This window comes from Rhamphochromis sp. 'chilingali', assembly GCF_963969265.1.
Source record: "Rhamphochromis sp. 'chilingali' genome assembly, chromosome: 6".
In the NCBI taxonomy this organism is placed as follows: Eukaryota; Metazoa; Chordata; class Actinopteri; order Cichliformes; family Cichlidae; genus Rhamphochromis; species Rhamphochromis sp. 'chilingali'.
In genome coordinates, this window is record NC_137933.1 from 12,808,956 (window position 1) to 12,824,405 (window position 15,450).

At 39.5% G+C, this 15,450-nt stretch overlaps 1 protein-coding gene across 2 annotated transcripts in view; it reads right to left on the reverse strand.

The window, feature by feature from the left end:
• adamts7 (a disintegrin-like and metallopeptidase (reprolysin type) with thrombospondin type 1 motif, 7) overlaps positions 1–15,450 on the reverse strand; it is a 99,727-nt gene that overhangs the window by 70,586 nt on the left and 13,691 nt on the right. For both annotated transcript variants that reach the window (XM_080885438.1, XM_080885437.1), the window contains exons 4-7: positions 14,797–14,996; positions 6,540–6,623; positions 5,757–5,881; positions 2,903–3,052 (exon numbers count right to left, since the gene is read on the reverse strand). In XM_080885438.1, coding sequence (XP_080741564.1) covers positions 2,903–3,052; positions 5,757–5,881; positions 6,540–6,623; positions 14,797–14,996 — 559 coding nt within the window. The remainder of the gene's footprint in view (positions 1–2,902; positions 3,053–5,756; positions 5,882–6,539; positions 6,624–14,796; positions 14,997–15,450) is intronic.

Sequence of the window (15,450 nt, forward strand, 5' to 3'; positions counted from 1 at the left end):
TGCCAATGAAAACTTCAGCGATGACTGGCTGCAAGTTTTTCAACATCTGATGGATGTCGATTAAGAAAAATCCGCTTCTTTCAAGTACAGCAAATGCATTTCATCATCATTTTCTAGGAATTAATTTTTAAAGGAAATTGGGGTTTTAACATGTAACTTCTTTTAACATGTGACGAGTTCCAAGAACAAGTTTGGATTTTAATTTTGAATTGAAAAATCTGCGCTTTGCTTATCGATGAATGAGCATGAAGAAAACCTTAGACAAACTAATCTGACTTCATTAAATCATTAAAATCATAAATGAAGCTTAATCAAACAATTACATGTATGATCATGTGTATTTCAGTATTATAGTTGTTCTTCGTTTCAACAAAGCATAGCAGCATTAATTTTCTCAATTTTAGCCAGAGACCCTGTAAAAAAGAAAAGGCTTTCTGTTATACTCTAGTAGACATATTCCATCTACAGAATAGCTGTTTTCCAGGGTAATAATACAACTTTACAATACAACAGCTTTTTTTAGATGATTCGCAGCACCATGTTTATACAATATAGTAGCAGGAGACAGTGATGTAGGATTTTCATGGTAACTGGAAGAAATACAGTACACTTGCACCATGTGTATCCTTATCAGTAATATAAAAAAGACCCTCAATAAAGTGGCAAAAAACCAAACAATCAGACCAATCACATAATATAAAACACAGGCAATAACACAAATATATACAATATTTTCTTTTTACCCTTTTAAGCAGTCTAATTGTACCATTGTGGTTTTGAATGAAGAAAATAACTTTCATAGCCTTTCATGCTCTGAATTTATTTTGTCGTCATAATAAGAACACCCTTGTGTTCACAATAGGCTCCCTTCAGCCTAAGACCTGTTCAATCCTTCAAGAAAATAACCTCGACATATATTCAAGGGTAAAACCAAACAAACCATATATATAAATTGTGAAAAATAGGGTCTGTTCAGCACATTTTCAAGGACAAAGTTCCTAAGCTGACTTAATAAAAGTAGTACAAGTACACACTTGTAGTATAGGTTGATCTGAGTACAGTAATTAAGACATAAATTAAGCTATCAACCACTCACTCTTTCAAGTCACAGGAGTCAAGTTGAATTAGCTTGAAGAGGGTGTGATTTATGATTGTATAGATGCAGTCAAGGTGACAATAAGACTATAATGAAAGACTCGACTCCTTCGCGTGTCTCTTGTTTGCTTTGCTCAACAGCAGTCCGTCCGATCTACCTCAGACCTGATGTGTGTGTGTTGACGTAGATCCGAGAACATGCAGGACTTTGTTGTTGTTGTGTTCATCCTTTATTCATCTCAAAGAATAATAAAATACATTTTTAAAATACATTTTACGTTATCTATAACCAAGCTGGTCCTCGGGTTCACTTTGGAGATTTTGCTATATCATTTACCTGCAATGCACACACACACACACACACACACACACACGTGTATGCTCATAGCAGTCGCCTTTTCAAAACAGCAAGGTTTTGTGTAGTTGTGTGTAGATGGAGTCCAAGCGACAATAAGAGCATAATGAGAGACTCAGCTCTTGCGTGTGTGTGTGTGTGTGTGTGTGTGTGTGTGTGTGTGTGTGTGCACCTGTTGTTTACTTTTCTGAACAACAGCTCATCCGATTCACCGCAGATTTGATGTGTGTATTGCTGTGGACCAAGGACAGGCAGCGTCGGGCATAAAGTTGTTTGGTTGTGCAGTCCTCCATATTTTTTATGTCAACAAAATCTACTATATAAGTTTATTCTTTATTCACAAATCTTGATTATAAATGTTGTTTGCATAAGCTGCTCTTTATTAAACTGGACTTATTGGCCTTACAAATTCACACGAGCACTGGCTCGTTCTTTCTTCTGGGCACATTAACGAGACTTTTCCCTCTTTTCTGCTTTACAACTAAATGTAGGCAGCCTGAATCAGCTGCGAATTTAATAACACGTTGTATTTATGCGGCAACAACTGACTTCAAGCACTCGCTCTTACTTTAAGCCAATAACAGCCAGTTCTGAGCAGACACACTTTGAATGAGTGTTGCACTAGCCGAATACAAATAGCAGTCTATCCTTGAGGATTATGCGGCTGTAGCAGCAAGGTAATTTTTTTTTTATTTTCTTTATGTTAATGTTTAAACAGTTTGGTTAATTGACCAATAAACAAACAGAGGGCAAAAATCAAATGAAATTAAAATAAGTTCAAATTGAGCAGAAAGCACTAATGTTCTCAGCAAACTGGTTGCTTTGGAATATCAATTATTTTGTCTTCCAAGGTTGTTTCATCCTGTTAAAATTAATACCTGACGAGGGCAACTTTGGTGAGTTTTATAGAGAGAGCAGAGTGGTCTAATTACATACATAATTAAACACTTAGATACACAATTTTCAAATATCATTTGTTTCAGAAAACAGGAAATGTGTTAACACCCTGACTTGAGATCACTTTAGAGTGTTGCTTTTATTTCATGTGTTAATCTATTATTTAGCGTCTTGTGTCGTACTGTTTTTCTTTATTGCTCGGTCTATTGTTATTAGACCAGCAGTTAAAAGAAGAAAGGGTGATATTTAAGAAGATCTTAGTAAAGTACAGTTGTAATGTGTAATGTTGTAATGAAAAAAATGTATTGATGTTTTTTTTACATATCCAGTGTTATAATGGATTTATTTTAGAATATGAAAAGTCTGCTCCAGGATCAAGCTTCATGTTTTATAAAGAGGCTGATGAACAAGACACTAACAGAGCGTTTGTGCTGACGAACATGACTTTGGCTCGCTGGTGAAACTCGGGGCCTGAATGTTTGCACTGACTGACCTTCCAAAGACTAGAATGCCACAATGGTTGTGTTTGTATGTGTGCATGCACCAAAACCTTACTTGTGTCCTAGCTCGTGTGCTACAGTGAAAGCCAGTGGGAGGCCCGTGTCCTCGCTAATGCTGCAACTGCGATGCGGCTGACACATTCCTGCCACATGCGACAGACCCAGGGTTTCACAAGGTGTGTTGACGGATGCGCAGATGTCCTTTCTGTGGAAAGAAGACGACAGACTGTTGGTCACATATCAGAAGAAGGGGGTGAAGCAATGATTAAAAAATAATAATAATGATCTTTTTATGACTGGAAGCATTCATTCATTCGAGACGTGAATGAATGAATAAAACGCATAACTGGATTTTACATATGCATTACTTTCTACTCAGATCTTATATTTAAAAATATTTAACATATGCAGATAACAGCTCAAATTGCAAATCCAGCTTTTTAAAGCCAGAAGAGTGTTTTAACATTTTTGCTATCACGCTTCCTCCCCTTACAGTGACTTTGTGCTGTGTAGACACAGGTGGAGCATATGAGCTGCTGCTGCTCACACTACTACTTTACTTAGACAAGGTTCATTAGCTAAACAAGGTAGAAAAAGAGAGCAGATCATCTAGGGAACAAGAGGAGGACAGAGGAAATAGAAAAGATATCTGAGTGGTGGGATCATGAAAAGCACAAATGTTTGCCTTCCTTAAGAATGGCTTCTTGAGAGGCACCATTTCTGATGAGGCTTCAGTGAACAGTAGATGGATCAATGTGAAAAGCCAGGTGCATCTCTCGGGTCCTGTGCCAGGTATTCGATTCATTTTTCCCTGTTTGTTCAGAACATGACTCTCAGATGCTGCTCTCCCGCTCTAGATAGTCTTTTTAGGCCTGGCATTAGGGCTGGGCGATATGACCCAAAATTCATATCTCGATATTTTTTAGCTGGATGGCGATATAAGATATATATCTCGATATTTTTTTTTAAAGCCATAAGTTAATAACAAAAAGAGAGTTCTTAGTCACACTGTGTCCCAGATGTCACACGGGCACTTTTATTTACATACAGCGTAGATGTATATGAAGAAATTACTCAAAAATAAATTATCAGCATTTATTAAATAATCATGGTCCATAAATAAAAGAAAATGTTGTTTTTGTGCATAACAAAAAGCTCACAATTGTGCAGTCAAAATGTAAACTAATAGACGCTGAGCGTAATAACAAAGAGACAGATTTCACAGCTGCACCACGTCTCTGAACAAGTGCCATTTGTGGTCCTTATACACACACAGTACGTATCACTCCGCGAGGCTCCTCCCCGGTAACCGTAATCCTCCGACATCAAGCCGTGCAGCTCCGTAGCTTAGCAAAGTCATATTAAAACATTTTTTGACAGATTGCTGAGCACCACATAAAATCGGTTCGCGGTCAGTAAGCACAACCAGAATTCATACATAAGGCGCACTGTCGAGTTTTGAGAAAATGAAAGGATTTTAGGCCATGCGCGCGGTTAGCTCGCTAACACGTTGACGCCGTCCAGCCCCACGCACGGGGCCATCCGCGGTAACTCGCTAACGGAGATTTTCCGCTTTCATCTTGTCATTGCCTGCAGGTGAAGCTATGGGGGAGGCGGAGTTGTGTTCAGTGAAGGAGAGGCGAGGCCGAGTAACGTTGCGTAGAGACAAAAGTGGACGAAAGAGAGGCAAACCTGCGGCTCCACAAGTATAATTATAACGTAACATAGACATATCGATATAAACGATATTGCCACATCTTATATCTCGTATGAAAATATATCGATATTTTTTAAAAAACTCGATATATCGCCCAGCCCTACCTGGCATGTCTTCTTTAATCTTCCACTTTTGTCCAGTTTCCTACATTTTGTAAGGACACACTGCACATTATACAGAAATATGCCAAGTTTTTGGGTAACAGCTCTTCAGGAATCACCTTGATGTCGCAAAGATACTGTTTTATGTCTGTCAAACAGTGTTTTTTTCTTTTGGCATATTTCATAGATTTCGAGTAAAGAAATTGGAACAAACAATTTGTTTTTTGGCAGGTTGTTATTAAATTAGTGCCTAAAGATACAATTTAAAATTGGCTCTTTGCTAAGTTGTGTGAACACAACACTGGTTCATCCCTTGAGTTAAGTGCGTCACAGGTCATTATCAAGCGGCTTAACTAACAAAAAACATTCCTCTGGAATTGGTTAGGTACTGCTTCAAGGCAAACTACCAAAAAATGTGTGGGCACAGTACTTTTGTATCAGTGTCTTTTCCAAAAAGTCAAACTATTACTTCTGAACTGTGACAGTAGAGAAAGGTCGTGCAAACAAAATCTCAGTCATATCACAGACGTTTCAATCTTGGTTGAATGTTATTAACATTGAATTCTAAAGGGAACTAAATAATTTTAGTTTTAATAACAAAATCAGGCATTAGTTGGCCTTTTGTCATTGTCTTGAGAAAAAAAACATGATCTGATTTCAAGCTGCACAGCCCATAAACTGCAGGGCTGAGTAAAAGCATGTAAAAGCTGAGGCTGCGTCTTCTTGTTCCATTACGCCTTGCAATATCACAAATTGATGCCCTGTTGAATAATGCAGAAATGACTGTGGTACTCTTTGGTTCATTTTTGATATTCACCTTGCATTAGCTGTAAGGGTCGCCATAGACACTCGCTTTGCAAAACTGCAAGTATATAAATTTAGCAATATCCTAATCAGTGAGCCATAGGTTTAGTCACCATTGTGTGATCTCACGTTGCCACAGGGCTTAACAGACTAATTTAAACAGGAAACTTTATGATTGCCACTTGCACATCAATATTAACATTACACGCATAGCTGGGCTTTGGGCTCAAACAGTAAAAAGATAAATGTACTACGAAGGAAAGCAGTGATTCGGGTGTATATAGTACCTGGTGAGCAGAACAGCGACATCGTGGTGGAGCGGGTGCTCGTCCCCTTTCATGTTGAGTTTCTTTTGCCACTTACAGAAGCTGTTTAAGCTGTTGTCAGCGTGGTGTGTAATCTTCAAGTCATCCTATCAGCGACATGTCACAATCAGATGAAGAGAAGAAAACATAACAGCAGACAAATCAATCATTAGCAGCTAATGCACTCTAAGTACACAAAATTGCCCAGAATAAGTGCACAGCACAGAGATAAATATGGCTATGAACTGAAATGGAAAACCAAATTGCACCATGACTTTCACATTCGATGAACATAAGGTGATAGCGTCCTTGTCAGTGTTGTATATCTCGGCTATTACTAAGAGTGAGTTTTGTAATTCTAACAGCTGTCAGCAAAACATTTCTGTACATTTTACTGCTTACAATCGGTTTGTACATACAGTACAGCAATCAGAATGACTAAGAAAACCCATTTTCATTTATTTATTGCATAGTTACAAATTGCAAGTATTGACTGCACCCAAGAACCTAAAAGCAAGTAATGTTTAGTAGTTTTCAGTCATTCTGAATGGGATTTCATTCATTAAATGGAAAGAAACCCAGAGAGTAGGTAAAACGGGTCATTCTGACCCACACTTGAAAAAAATAAGAAAACAAAACTGGTAAGGCTAACTTTCAGGACACCAAACTATTGAAGAATTTCTGTGGTCAGGAATTTTGGATTTGACTCTTTATATGGAAACTAATAAAACCACCCTTCATTAAAATACAGAAATCTGTTTTTACCTCGTCCTTCTCCAGCAGGATGAGTCGAACAACCACGATGTTGATTGCATTCCCAATACTGGCGTCTCTGTAGAGACCTGCAACCTGGAAGAAAACTTCTTTTAACACTATATTAAAATCAGGGCAGTGGCTAGAAAAATAAACTTGACTGCTGGATTTTCATTTATTAAACACATTTATGCTCAAAGTGTACACCCTAGCTAAAGTATCAGCCTAGACCTTTTCAGTTAATAATTTGCAGTTTTCAATTCTTCATTTTCAACATGAATTATCATTTGCATTTTACAAATATTTATTTTTTTTAGAAACCTTTTTCCCCAGCCTTTCATTGTTTTTCTATGCGTGAGTCATGATCTGAATTTTCAAAGAGAGTCTGTGAGCGGGGACCTGTACAGCTTTTTAATACTTTTAACCTCTTAACATCAAAGCTTTCAAATCTATTTATTACAGCTAGTCTCTTTAACTATCAAAAGCCTAAGTACCCTGGTATTTAAAAAGAAATAATTATAGCCTGTAATTATGCACATTTAAAGCAAAACACGTCAGTAGTGGTATGCACACAAACAGCAACACAACATCTGACGTAATTTTTCACCTTTGGGTTTCTGGTTTGCACTCAGGGAATATGGAGGATGTAAAAAAGTATTACCCTAAACTCTTCTATTTTTTTCAAATATGGTTCCCTTGAGCACTTTGTCACAAGGTTATTTATGTCTAAAGTGCCAAAATTTAAAGAGTTAGTCAGTAGCTTTAACAGTGGCACAGTCACCATGCAGCAAAAAGGCTCTGGGTTGGGGTAAATAAAGTGCTTTTAGTGCAAAAATAAAGAGCTGGATGAATGCATTAGTCAGTGTTCTTGTGGCCAAAAGATCTCTGAGTGCAAGTAGAAAAGCTGTATATAAATGGTAGCCTGTTTTCTATTCCCACAAGGAAATCCTTTACAAAGGGCAGAAAGCAGCATGAGGTGGGTCTTATCACCAACGGTGATGAGACAGCTTACAGGGAGGAGGTCAGCGCCCTGACCCACTGGTGTCAAGACAACCATCTCACCCTCAACGTCGCAAAGACAAAGGAGTTGATAGTGGACTTCCGGAGGTGCAGAAAAGTACACACCCCCATCACCATCAACGGCGCTGCTGTGGAGAGAGTGAGCAGCTTCCGGTTCCTTGGCGTACACCTGGCTGAGGATCTTACGTGGTCAGTACACACAAACAAAACAGTGAAGAAGGCGCAGCAGCGCCTCTTCTTTCTCAGGAGACTGAAAAGATTCGGCATGAGCCCCCGCATCCTCAGGACCTTCTATCACTGTGCCATTGAGAGCATCCTCACTGGATGCATCACCACCTGGTATGGCAACAGCACCGCCTACAACTGCAAAGCTCTCCAGCGAGTAGTGCGGTGCTCTGAACGGATAATTGGAGGTGAGCTTCCCTCCCTCCAAGACATCTACAGGAAGCGCTGCCTGAGGAAAGCGGGGAGGATCATCAAGGACTCCAGTCACCCCAGCCATAAACTGTTCAGACTGCTTCCATCAGGAAGGAGGTTCTGCAGCATCCGGTCCCGTACCAGCAGACTGAGAGACAGCTTTTTCCATCAGGCCATCAGACTGCTGAACACGTCATAGACACCTCAGCTTCACTACTGGAACTTCAACATTATGCACTCCACACTGTATATAAATGCCACTTGTTTTGCACATATTCAACTCTGTATATTTTATATATTTTATTATTATTATTATTATTATTATTATTATTATTATTTTATTTTATTTTTTTACTATTTAATTTGTAAAAATGTGTATATACACACACACACACACACACACACACACACACACACACACACACACACGTAGGAAAATATTTAGTATACACATCCAGAAATGCATACACTATTATATATTGTACATATATTTATTAGTTTCAGGTTGGCCATTCTTGTATTTTGCTCATTTGTGTTGTTGTGTTTGCACATCTCTGTTGCTTGTGGGGCTCGCACACAAGAATTTCACTCGCATGTGCTGTGCCAGTGTGCCTGCACATGTGATGTGACAATAAAAAGTGATTTGATTTGATTTGATTTGATTACTACAGAACAGGGAAGGATCAATTGATTCGTGAAATCTGAAGTGAGAAGCGTGAAAGGAAATCACCTCAGATCTTTGTTGGTCAGTTGATTTGAGAAACCAGAAATGAGAAGCATGAAAGAAAAACCTGAGAGGTGGAAGGAACTCGCTGGGATATAAAACTCTAAGCATCATTATCAACAGAGACTGATAGAACAGCAGGTTTCAATGCATTTTTTGGGGAAGAGCATGAAAAGCTGCTTACAACAGGTTGGGATCGTGGCTCAAGAGTTGGGAGTTCGCCTTGTAATCGGAAGGTTGCCGGTTCGAGCCCCGGCTTGGACAGTCTCGGTCGTTGTGTCCTTGGGCAAGACACTTCACCCGTTGCCTACTGGTGGTGGTCAGAGGGCCTGGTGGCGCCAGTGTCCGGCAGCCTCACTTCTGTCAGTGTGCCCCAGGGTGGCTGTGGCTACAATGTAGCTCGCCATCACCAGTGTGTGAATGGGTGGATGAATGGATATGTAAAGCGCTTTGGGGTCCTTAGGGACTAGTAAAGCCCTATATAAATACAGGCCATTTACCATTATTGCTTTAGCATTAAAAAGAAAGTGTGCTTCAGACAGTATGCTTTTCGGGACGTAATACAAGTCTGGAACTGGGGTGTCTGAATTTGACCATTTGTTTCCTAACTTAGCACCAGGTTAGTTTTGCAGAGGTGAAGCAGGAATTCAACTCTTCCCTCTATATTGCCTTATTTTCTTCCTCACATACAGCACCATGAATGCCTCTGAGAGGAGACCATTGAAACACACACTCGTGGTTTGTACAAAAATCACATTCTGCCCCGTTTACAAAAAGGTCAACCTTTCTCCTGCCTTTGACTACCTCTCTTCTGAACAGCTATAAACAAGCATTCTGTAACTATGATTGTTTATTGGATGCGGTTCGTTCCACTGCTACACTGATCCAGGCTGCGAAAGTCATTGTAATTCAGATGGAAGTTCATTTTAAAGGACGGTTTTCTAGCAGTTTTACAGATAGACCTCGAAATATGCTGTTGATTATGGGAAGCATTTACGTTTGAGCAAACATAGTTAAAAGGGGGAAAAAAAATAAATTGAAACCTCATTTTATAATGTACTTTATTTTATACTTTCACCCCAGTTTAAATCCATTGGCGTGTTTTTTCGTACATGAATTGTGTATTCATGGTTCATACTATGTTGAAGAAAGGGCATACGTCACTGGACATATCCCTTCATTTTCTTGCTGCTGGACAAAATCCCTACAAACTAAACCTTCTGTACAAATCATAAAACTGAGGCACTTCAGACAGAACAACTCCGGCACCGATAAAAGACTTCATTCATCAAAAATTATTTTTATAACCTCACTGTTGTGTCATTCAAAGATGTTTTCAGAGCATATAACAAACAACAGCAGCATTTTTGTTAAACAACCTTATCATCATTTCATATCATCTTTATCCACTTTTTCATACTCTGTGACTTGTGAGTACAAACAAAGCTGTGGCTTTTTAAAGCTCATGTATTTTTCTCCACAACAATGTGCTGTTGTTGTAACACGTTTCCCCTCGGCCCACAGAGTGCTGTGCTAATGTTTCGCTCGACTGTTAGCTCAAAGTGATACGAGGGTGTCATCCTTGTGAATACACAATGATTTTCCATTCGATTGGCTGCGCTGTGGGTTATGAATTTTTTCATAAATCCTTACTCTGTGTGCACAGAAAACAGCAGAAGACAGAAAACATGAGCCTCTTGCATGGTTGACGATTTCAAGACATCGCTGGTGAGGAGACAATAGAGCAACTGGCGGATGAGGAAGATGATGACATTGTTTGAACGGTTTGTTTCCCTTGAAGCTCTGCAAGCTTGTTTTTGCAAAACTGAATTGTTTGGGCGTTTAAAGTTCAAAGCTATGTAAGCTGCTATGTAACACTGTAAAGAAATTTAAAAAAGAACCGCAGGAGGATGTGGAGAATAATAGCTGCTTCCTCCTTGTATTGCTGTGTGCTAGGTCAGTATATCTGTGTCCTTTTCTGTCAGTGAATTGCATTTCCTGATATTATGTCCTCTGATAGAACTTTCAGGTGCTGCGGTCTGAGTCAACATGGCACTAATTTGGAAAACTCCCTCATGCGCTACTCAGTAATAGTGAAGTCACTTTACTAGATCCATGAATACGATATAGTAATAACATTGATTGCAGAGTTGTGGCGTGACATGGTTGGAAAAAAGGAGAGAAAGAAAAAGTCTTTTTTATCATGATGCTTTAAAGAAAATCTGAAAATTTTCAATCAAAATGCACCAGATATTCATCCTTCAACTCTACATTAAAATAAATTCTAAAACTATTCCTCTGTGTGCTAGTATTAGTTTAAATCTATCAAAACATTTGTCCAATAGTGCCTCCACAGTGTAGTTCTCCACATTCCCTGGAGACACAAATCCCCTTCCGGGTGAGATAAAATGGCCTAGTTGCGTCCTCCCTACTTACATTAATAACTGTTCATTTTTATAGATAGTTCCCCTTTTTCAGAGGTACAAAATGAATTGGTCGATTTATTGACAAGCAGTATTTGGTAGGACTGGGCGATATATATCGAGTTTTTAAATATATTAATATATTTTTTTGCGAGGTATGAGATGTGACAATATCGTTTATATTGATTCAGTATATGTTACATTATAATTATACTTGCGGAGCCGCAAGTTTGCCTCTGTTTTGTCCACTTTTGTCTCTACGCAACGTTACTCTGCCTCACTTCTCTCCTTCACTGAACACAACTCTCCCTCCCCCATCGCTTGCAGGCAACGATAAGATGGACACGGCAGCTATCCGCTGCCGGCGGAGCTCACGGGCGCGTCACTGCAACTCCCCCTGGCTTCTGCTCCGCGGCTGCTGAGTGACCCCTCATCTGGGACTCTCCTCAGCTCTTTCTGGGGTAGTGGCACAGCTGCCCCTCTGTTGGTCTGGATGTCTGGAGTTTTGATCTCCTCCTTACATGAAGGAACCTTTTAAAAATCAAGCGCGTCCATGCTCACAGGTGTACACACGGGTGCTCACACACACAAACTACACCCTTTTTGGCTCCTACCTCAAAGCACACTGTACGCTGTCGATCTTACGTGCTGCACAATAATGTTTAATATTTAGTACTTACTGTTATATTCCCATATATCATCGTGATGTTGTTTATTATGTTGCTCTTTTTTTCCTCTTCTGCTTGTTTTCTCTTTTTTCTTTCTCAACAGGTGATCCAGGTGATTGATATATGGATTTTTTGTCTGCTTATTTTGTTGGTTTTTGTTTTTTGCCCTTTATCCCCGTCCCTCTTCCCCGCTGTTTTTCTTTCCCTCTTTCTTTTCCCCAGTCAAGTCTGTCCCATGTTTAGCAAGTGAAAATAAAATAAAATAAACAATAAAAGGTGAATCAAATAGACCATTAACCCTTGTGTGATGTTCGTATTTTTGTTACTCAGCCAGTGTTCATGGGTCTGGTGGACCCGCTAGAGTTTTGGCTTTCCAAATTAACACTATCAAACAATTTTATGTTAAATTACTCAACAGATGTTTACTTCATCCCAATTACAAGACATATGAACAGCAAACATGGTTAATTTTTTCCCTTTACCTTTGTTAGATCACATTTATGAATTAATGTGCTTCTCGTTTTTCTTTTATATAAAATGTTATAAATAAATCAGTTATAATCAAGTGGAGTGAGTGGAAAGACACAACACATTTACACGTGAAAAAATAATTAATTGTTTAATTTTTCTTTTGAAAAAAACTGAACACGGGTCTCACAGACCCGAACACCATACAAGGGTTAAGGCAAGGCTGGGATGGTCCATTTGGTAAAGTAAATCCGTTGGGCATCTTTCTTTGCCTTTAGACAATAATTCTGATGGCAAAAGAGCCAAACGGGACAGGCAAAAAAAAAAAAAAAAAACTATCAAAGAGGATCTGGTCGGTAAAAAGAAAACATTTGGAGATTACTATTTTAGTGCTGGTAGCGTTAATCTAATTAAAATGACGTTAACGCCATAACGACGTTAACGCCATAACTACATTAACGCGGCAAATCTCTGTTAACGAGTTACCGCAGATCGCCCCGTTCGTGGGGCTGGACGGCTTCAACGCGTTAATGAGCTAACCACGCTAACGCGTTAGCGCCATGCAGCTTCACTTACGGGGGCTGCACGACCTAAAATCCTTTCAGTTTCTCAAAAATCAAAAGCGCGCCTTTTGTATGAATTGTGGTTGTGCTTACTCACCACGAACCGATTTTATGTGGTACACGGCGCTCAACAATCTGTCAAAAAAAGTTTTAGTACGAGTTTTGTAAGCTACAAAGCTGCACCGCTTGATGGATTGTCGGAGCATTACAGCTACGGTAGTCAGAAGCCTTGCTGAGTGATACGTACTGTGCTTCAACGTAATATTACTGTACTGTGTAATATTATAAGGACCACAAATGGCACCTGTTAAGAGACGTGGTTACGAAGCGGATTTCAAACTTAAGGCTGTCAGTCACGCAGTAGAACTTGGGAACAGAGCAGCTGCGAAATCTGTCTTTGTTATTATGCTCAGCGTCTTTTTAGTTTACATTTTGACTGCACGATTCAGCCAAAGAATATCGAGATATGAATTTTGGGTGATATCGCCCAGTCCTAGTATTTGGTAACTTATCACTGGAACTCTCCATAGAAGGTCCAAAAAGATGTAAACACAAGTGAAGAAGACTGAGAAACCAAAATAAATGTATTAGAGTGAGAAATCTTTTGTACCACATCGTTGATTTGGCCTTAAAAAGGAGTGAATGTGTCAACCAGCTCAGCAACACCAAAAGACCTGAAAGACCACGTGATCGAACACTTCAGTCTCTGATTAAGAAAATCCCTTCACAACGTCTAGCCAAGGCAGGAACACTCTCAAAGAGAAAGGCGTATCATTAGGAAAGCCTACAATCAATGGAACCAGTGAAACAGAGTCAATAGTGTTTATTGATGACGTGACTGCTGAAGGAAGAAGCAGGATGAATTATTTAGAGGCAAGAGTTTCTTTTTTTAGATTCAGCCAAATATGATGAGGTGTTGCTTTACAGTGGAAATGGATAATGACATAGAAGTAAACTGCCAAAGATGCCCAAGTGTCAGGGACTGTCTGTGACCCAGATTTTGAGTTTATTTTTGTATTTGTGATTGAAAGGATGTTAAGTTCTAGTATTATTATCAGTTTGCCTTGAGTTTTAAGTCTAGTTTAGGTTCATCTATGTCTCCTTAGTTATGAGTCTTTTCTCAGTGTTTTACTTTCAGTTACGCCTGTGTGTTTGTCTCTGCGTGTTCTATGTTCTAATTGTCCGGCTGGTGTTTTCATGTCTACATCTGTCCATGTTTTATTTTGAAAAGTCTGGTGTGTCCATGTTTAACGTGTTTAGTTTTTCTTCCCCTGTGGCGTCATTATGTTTATTCCGGTCAGCTGTTTCCCCATGTGTTTCCACTTGCCCTGATCACCTCCTGTGTGTATTTAGTCTGTGTGTTTTCATTCAGTCTTTGTTAGGTCGTCTGTTTTCCTTCCCTCCACATCACATCAAGTTCCATGTACTTCATGATTCTGCTCAGGTCGTGTTCACGTTTCATGTTCTTGTTTCTTCATCATAGTTTCTTGCACATTCCTGGTCAGAATCATGTTCACGTCTGTGTTCATAGTTACCACAGTTTAGTTTTTAGTTTAGTTTTCAACCCTGCTGTTCGCCTTTTGCTTTATTTTTGTAGTCATGTCTAACTCGCCATAATAAACGCCTCGCTTTTTGTTTAAACCCAGTTTGGTTTCCTTCCGTGTCCGCGGTTGGATCCTCCTTCTCACTCCCACCAAGAGCTTCTCAAGGCAAGTGAATGGTCTATTATCCAATAGCCAAGTCAGTCACCTGATCTCAGCCCAGTGAAGCATGCTTTTTAAAGACCCTCAGACAAGCAGCAGCTGAAGGCTGTTGCAGGAAGGGGCTGGCAGAGCATCTCAAAGGAGGAAACGCAGCATTTGCACAAGCACATTAAGCTACTACTTCATCTAAAGTCTGTATATAAAGACACAGGCTGGCAGTCATCGCTTCATTGTTGATGCCTATACCTGTAGCGTAATAGTATTATTAATATCGAATACTTACAATATTCATGACAGCAAGTATGTAGCTTTCCACAGCTTTGCTCCCATGATAGTCCACCATTTTGGGGTCAGCCACCACCAGCGTTTCCACCCATTTCTCTTTGCTGACAGAGCGTTGACGAATTCTTCTCCTCCTTCTCTGCTGCCTGCGCTCCCAACGCTCCCGCTGTCTCTCAATGTCTTTAAAGCTTTGATGATAATCTGCAGAAGGGAAATATAAATAGATATTAAAATCTTTCACACTGACACACAACAACAAAGACTAACTGTGACTTTACCTTGTCACATGTAGTACACAGTGCTGTTAAACAAATCTTTGCCCTTGGTCATCCTCTTCAGCAATCTCTAGCTGATCTTTCTGAGTATTTTCTGATCGTGTCTTTATTGGATTAGACAAAAACACATATAATAGATATACACATGCATACTAGGAAAATGCTTAGCACTTGGGCAGGAACCTCCAAGCACATACAGACATACGGATGACAAACACAGCATACAAATGAACACAAGTGAAGCGAGCTCAGAGAAAAGGTCACGTGTTGTTTGTTTGCACAATAAAGGCCACTCTGTTTGTCAGCTGCAAAAAAGTCAATGTTTCATCCTCCTTATTATATTGTTAAAAACTTTAACATTTACATACTCTGGGACAGGA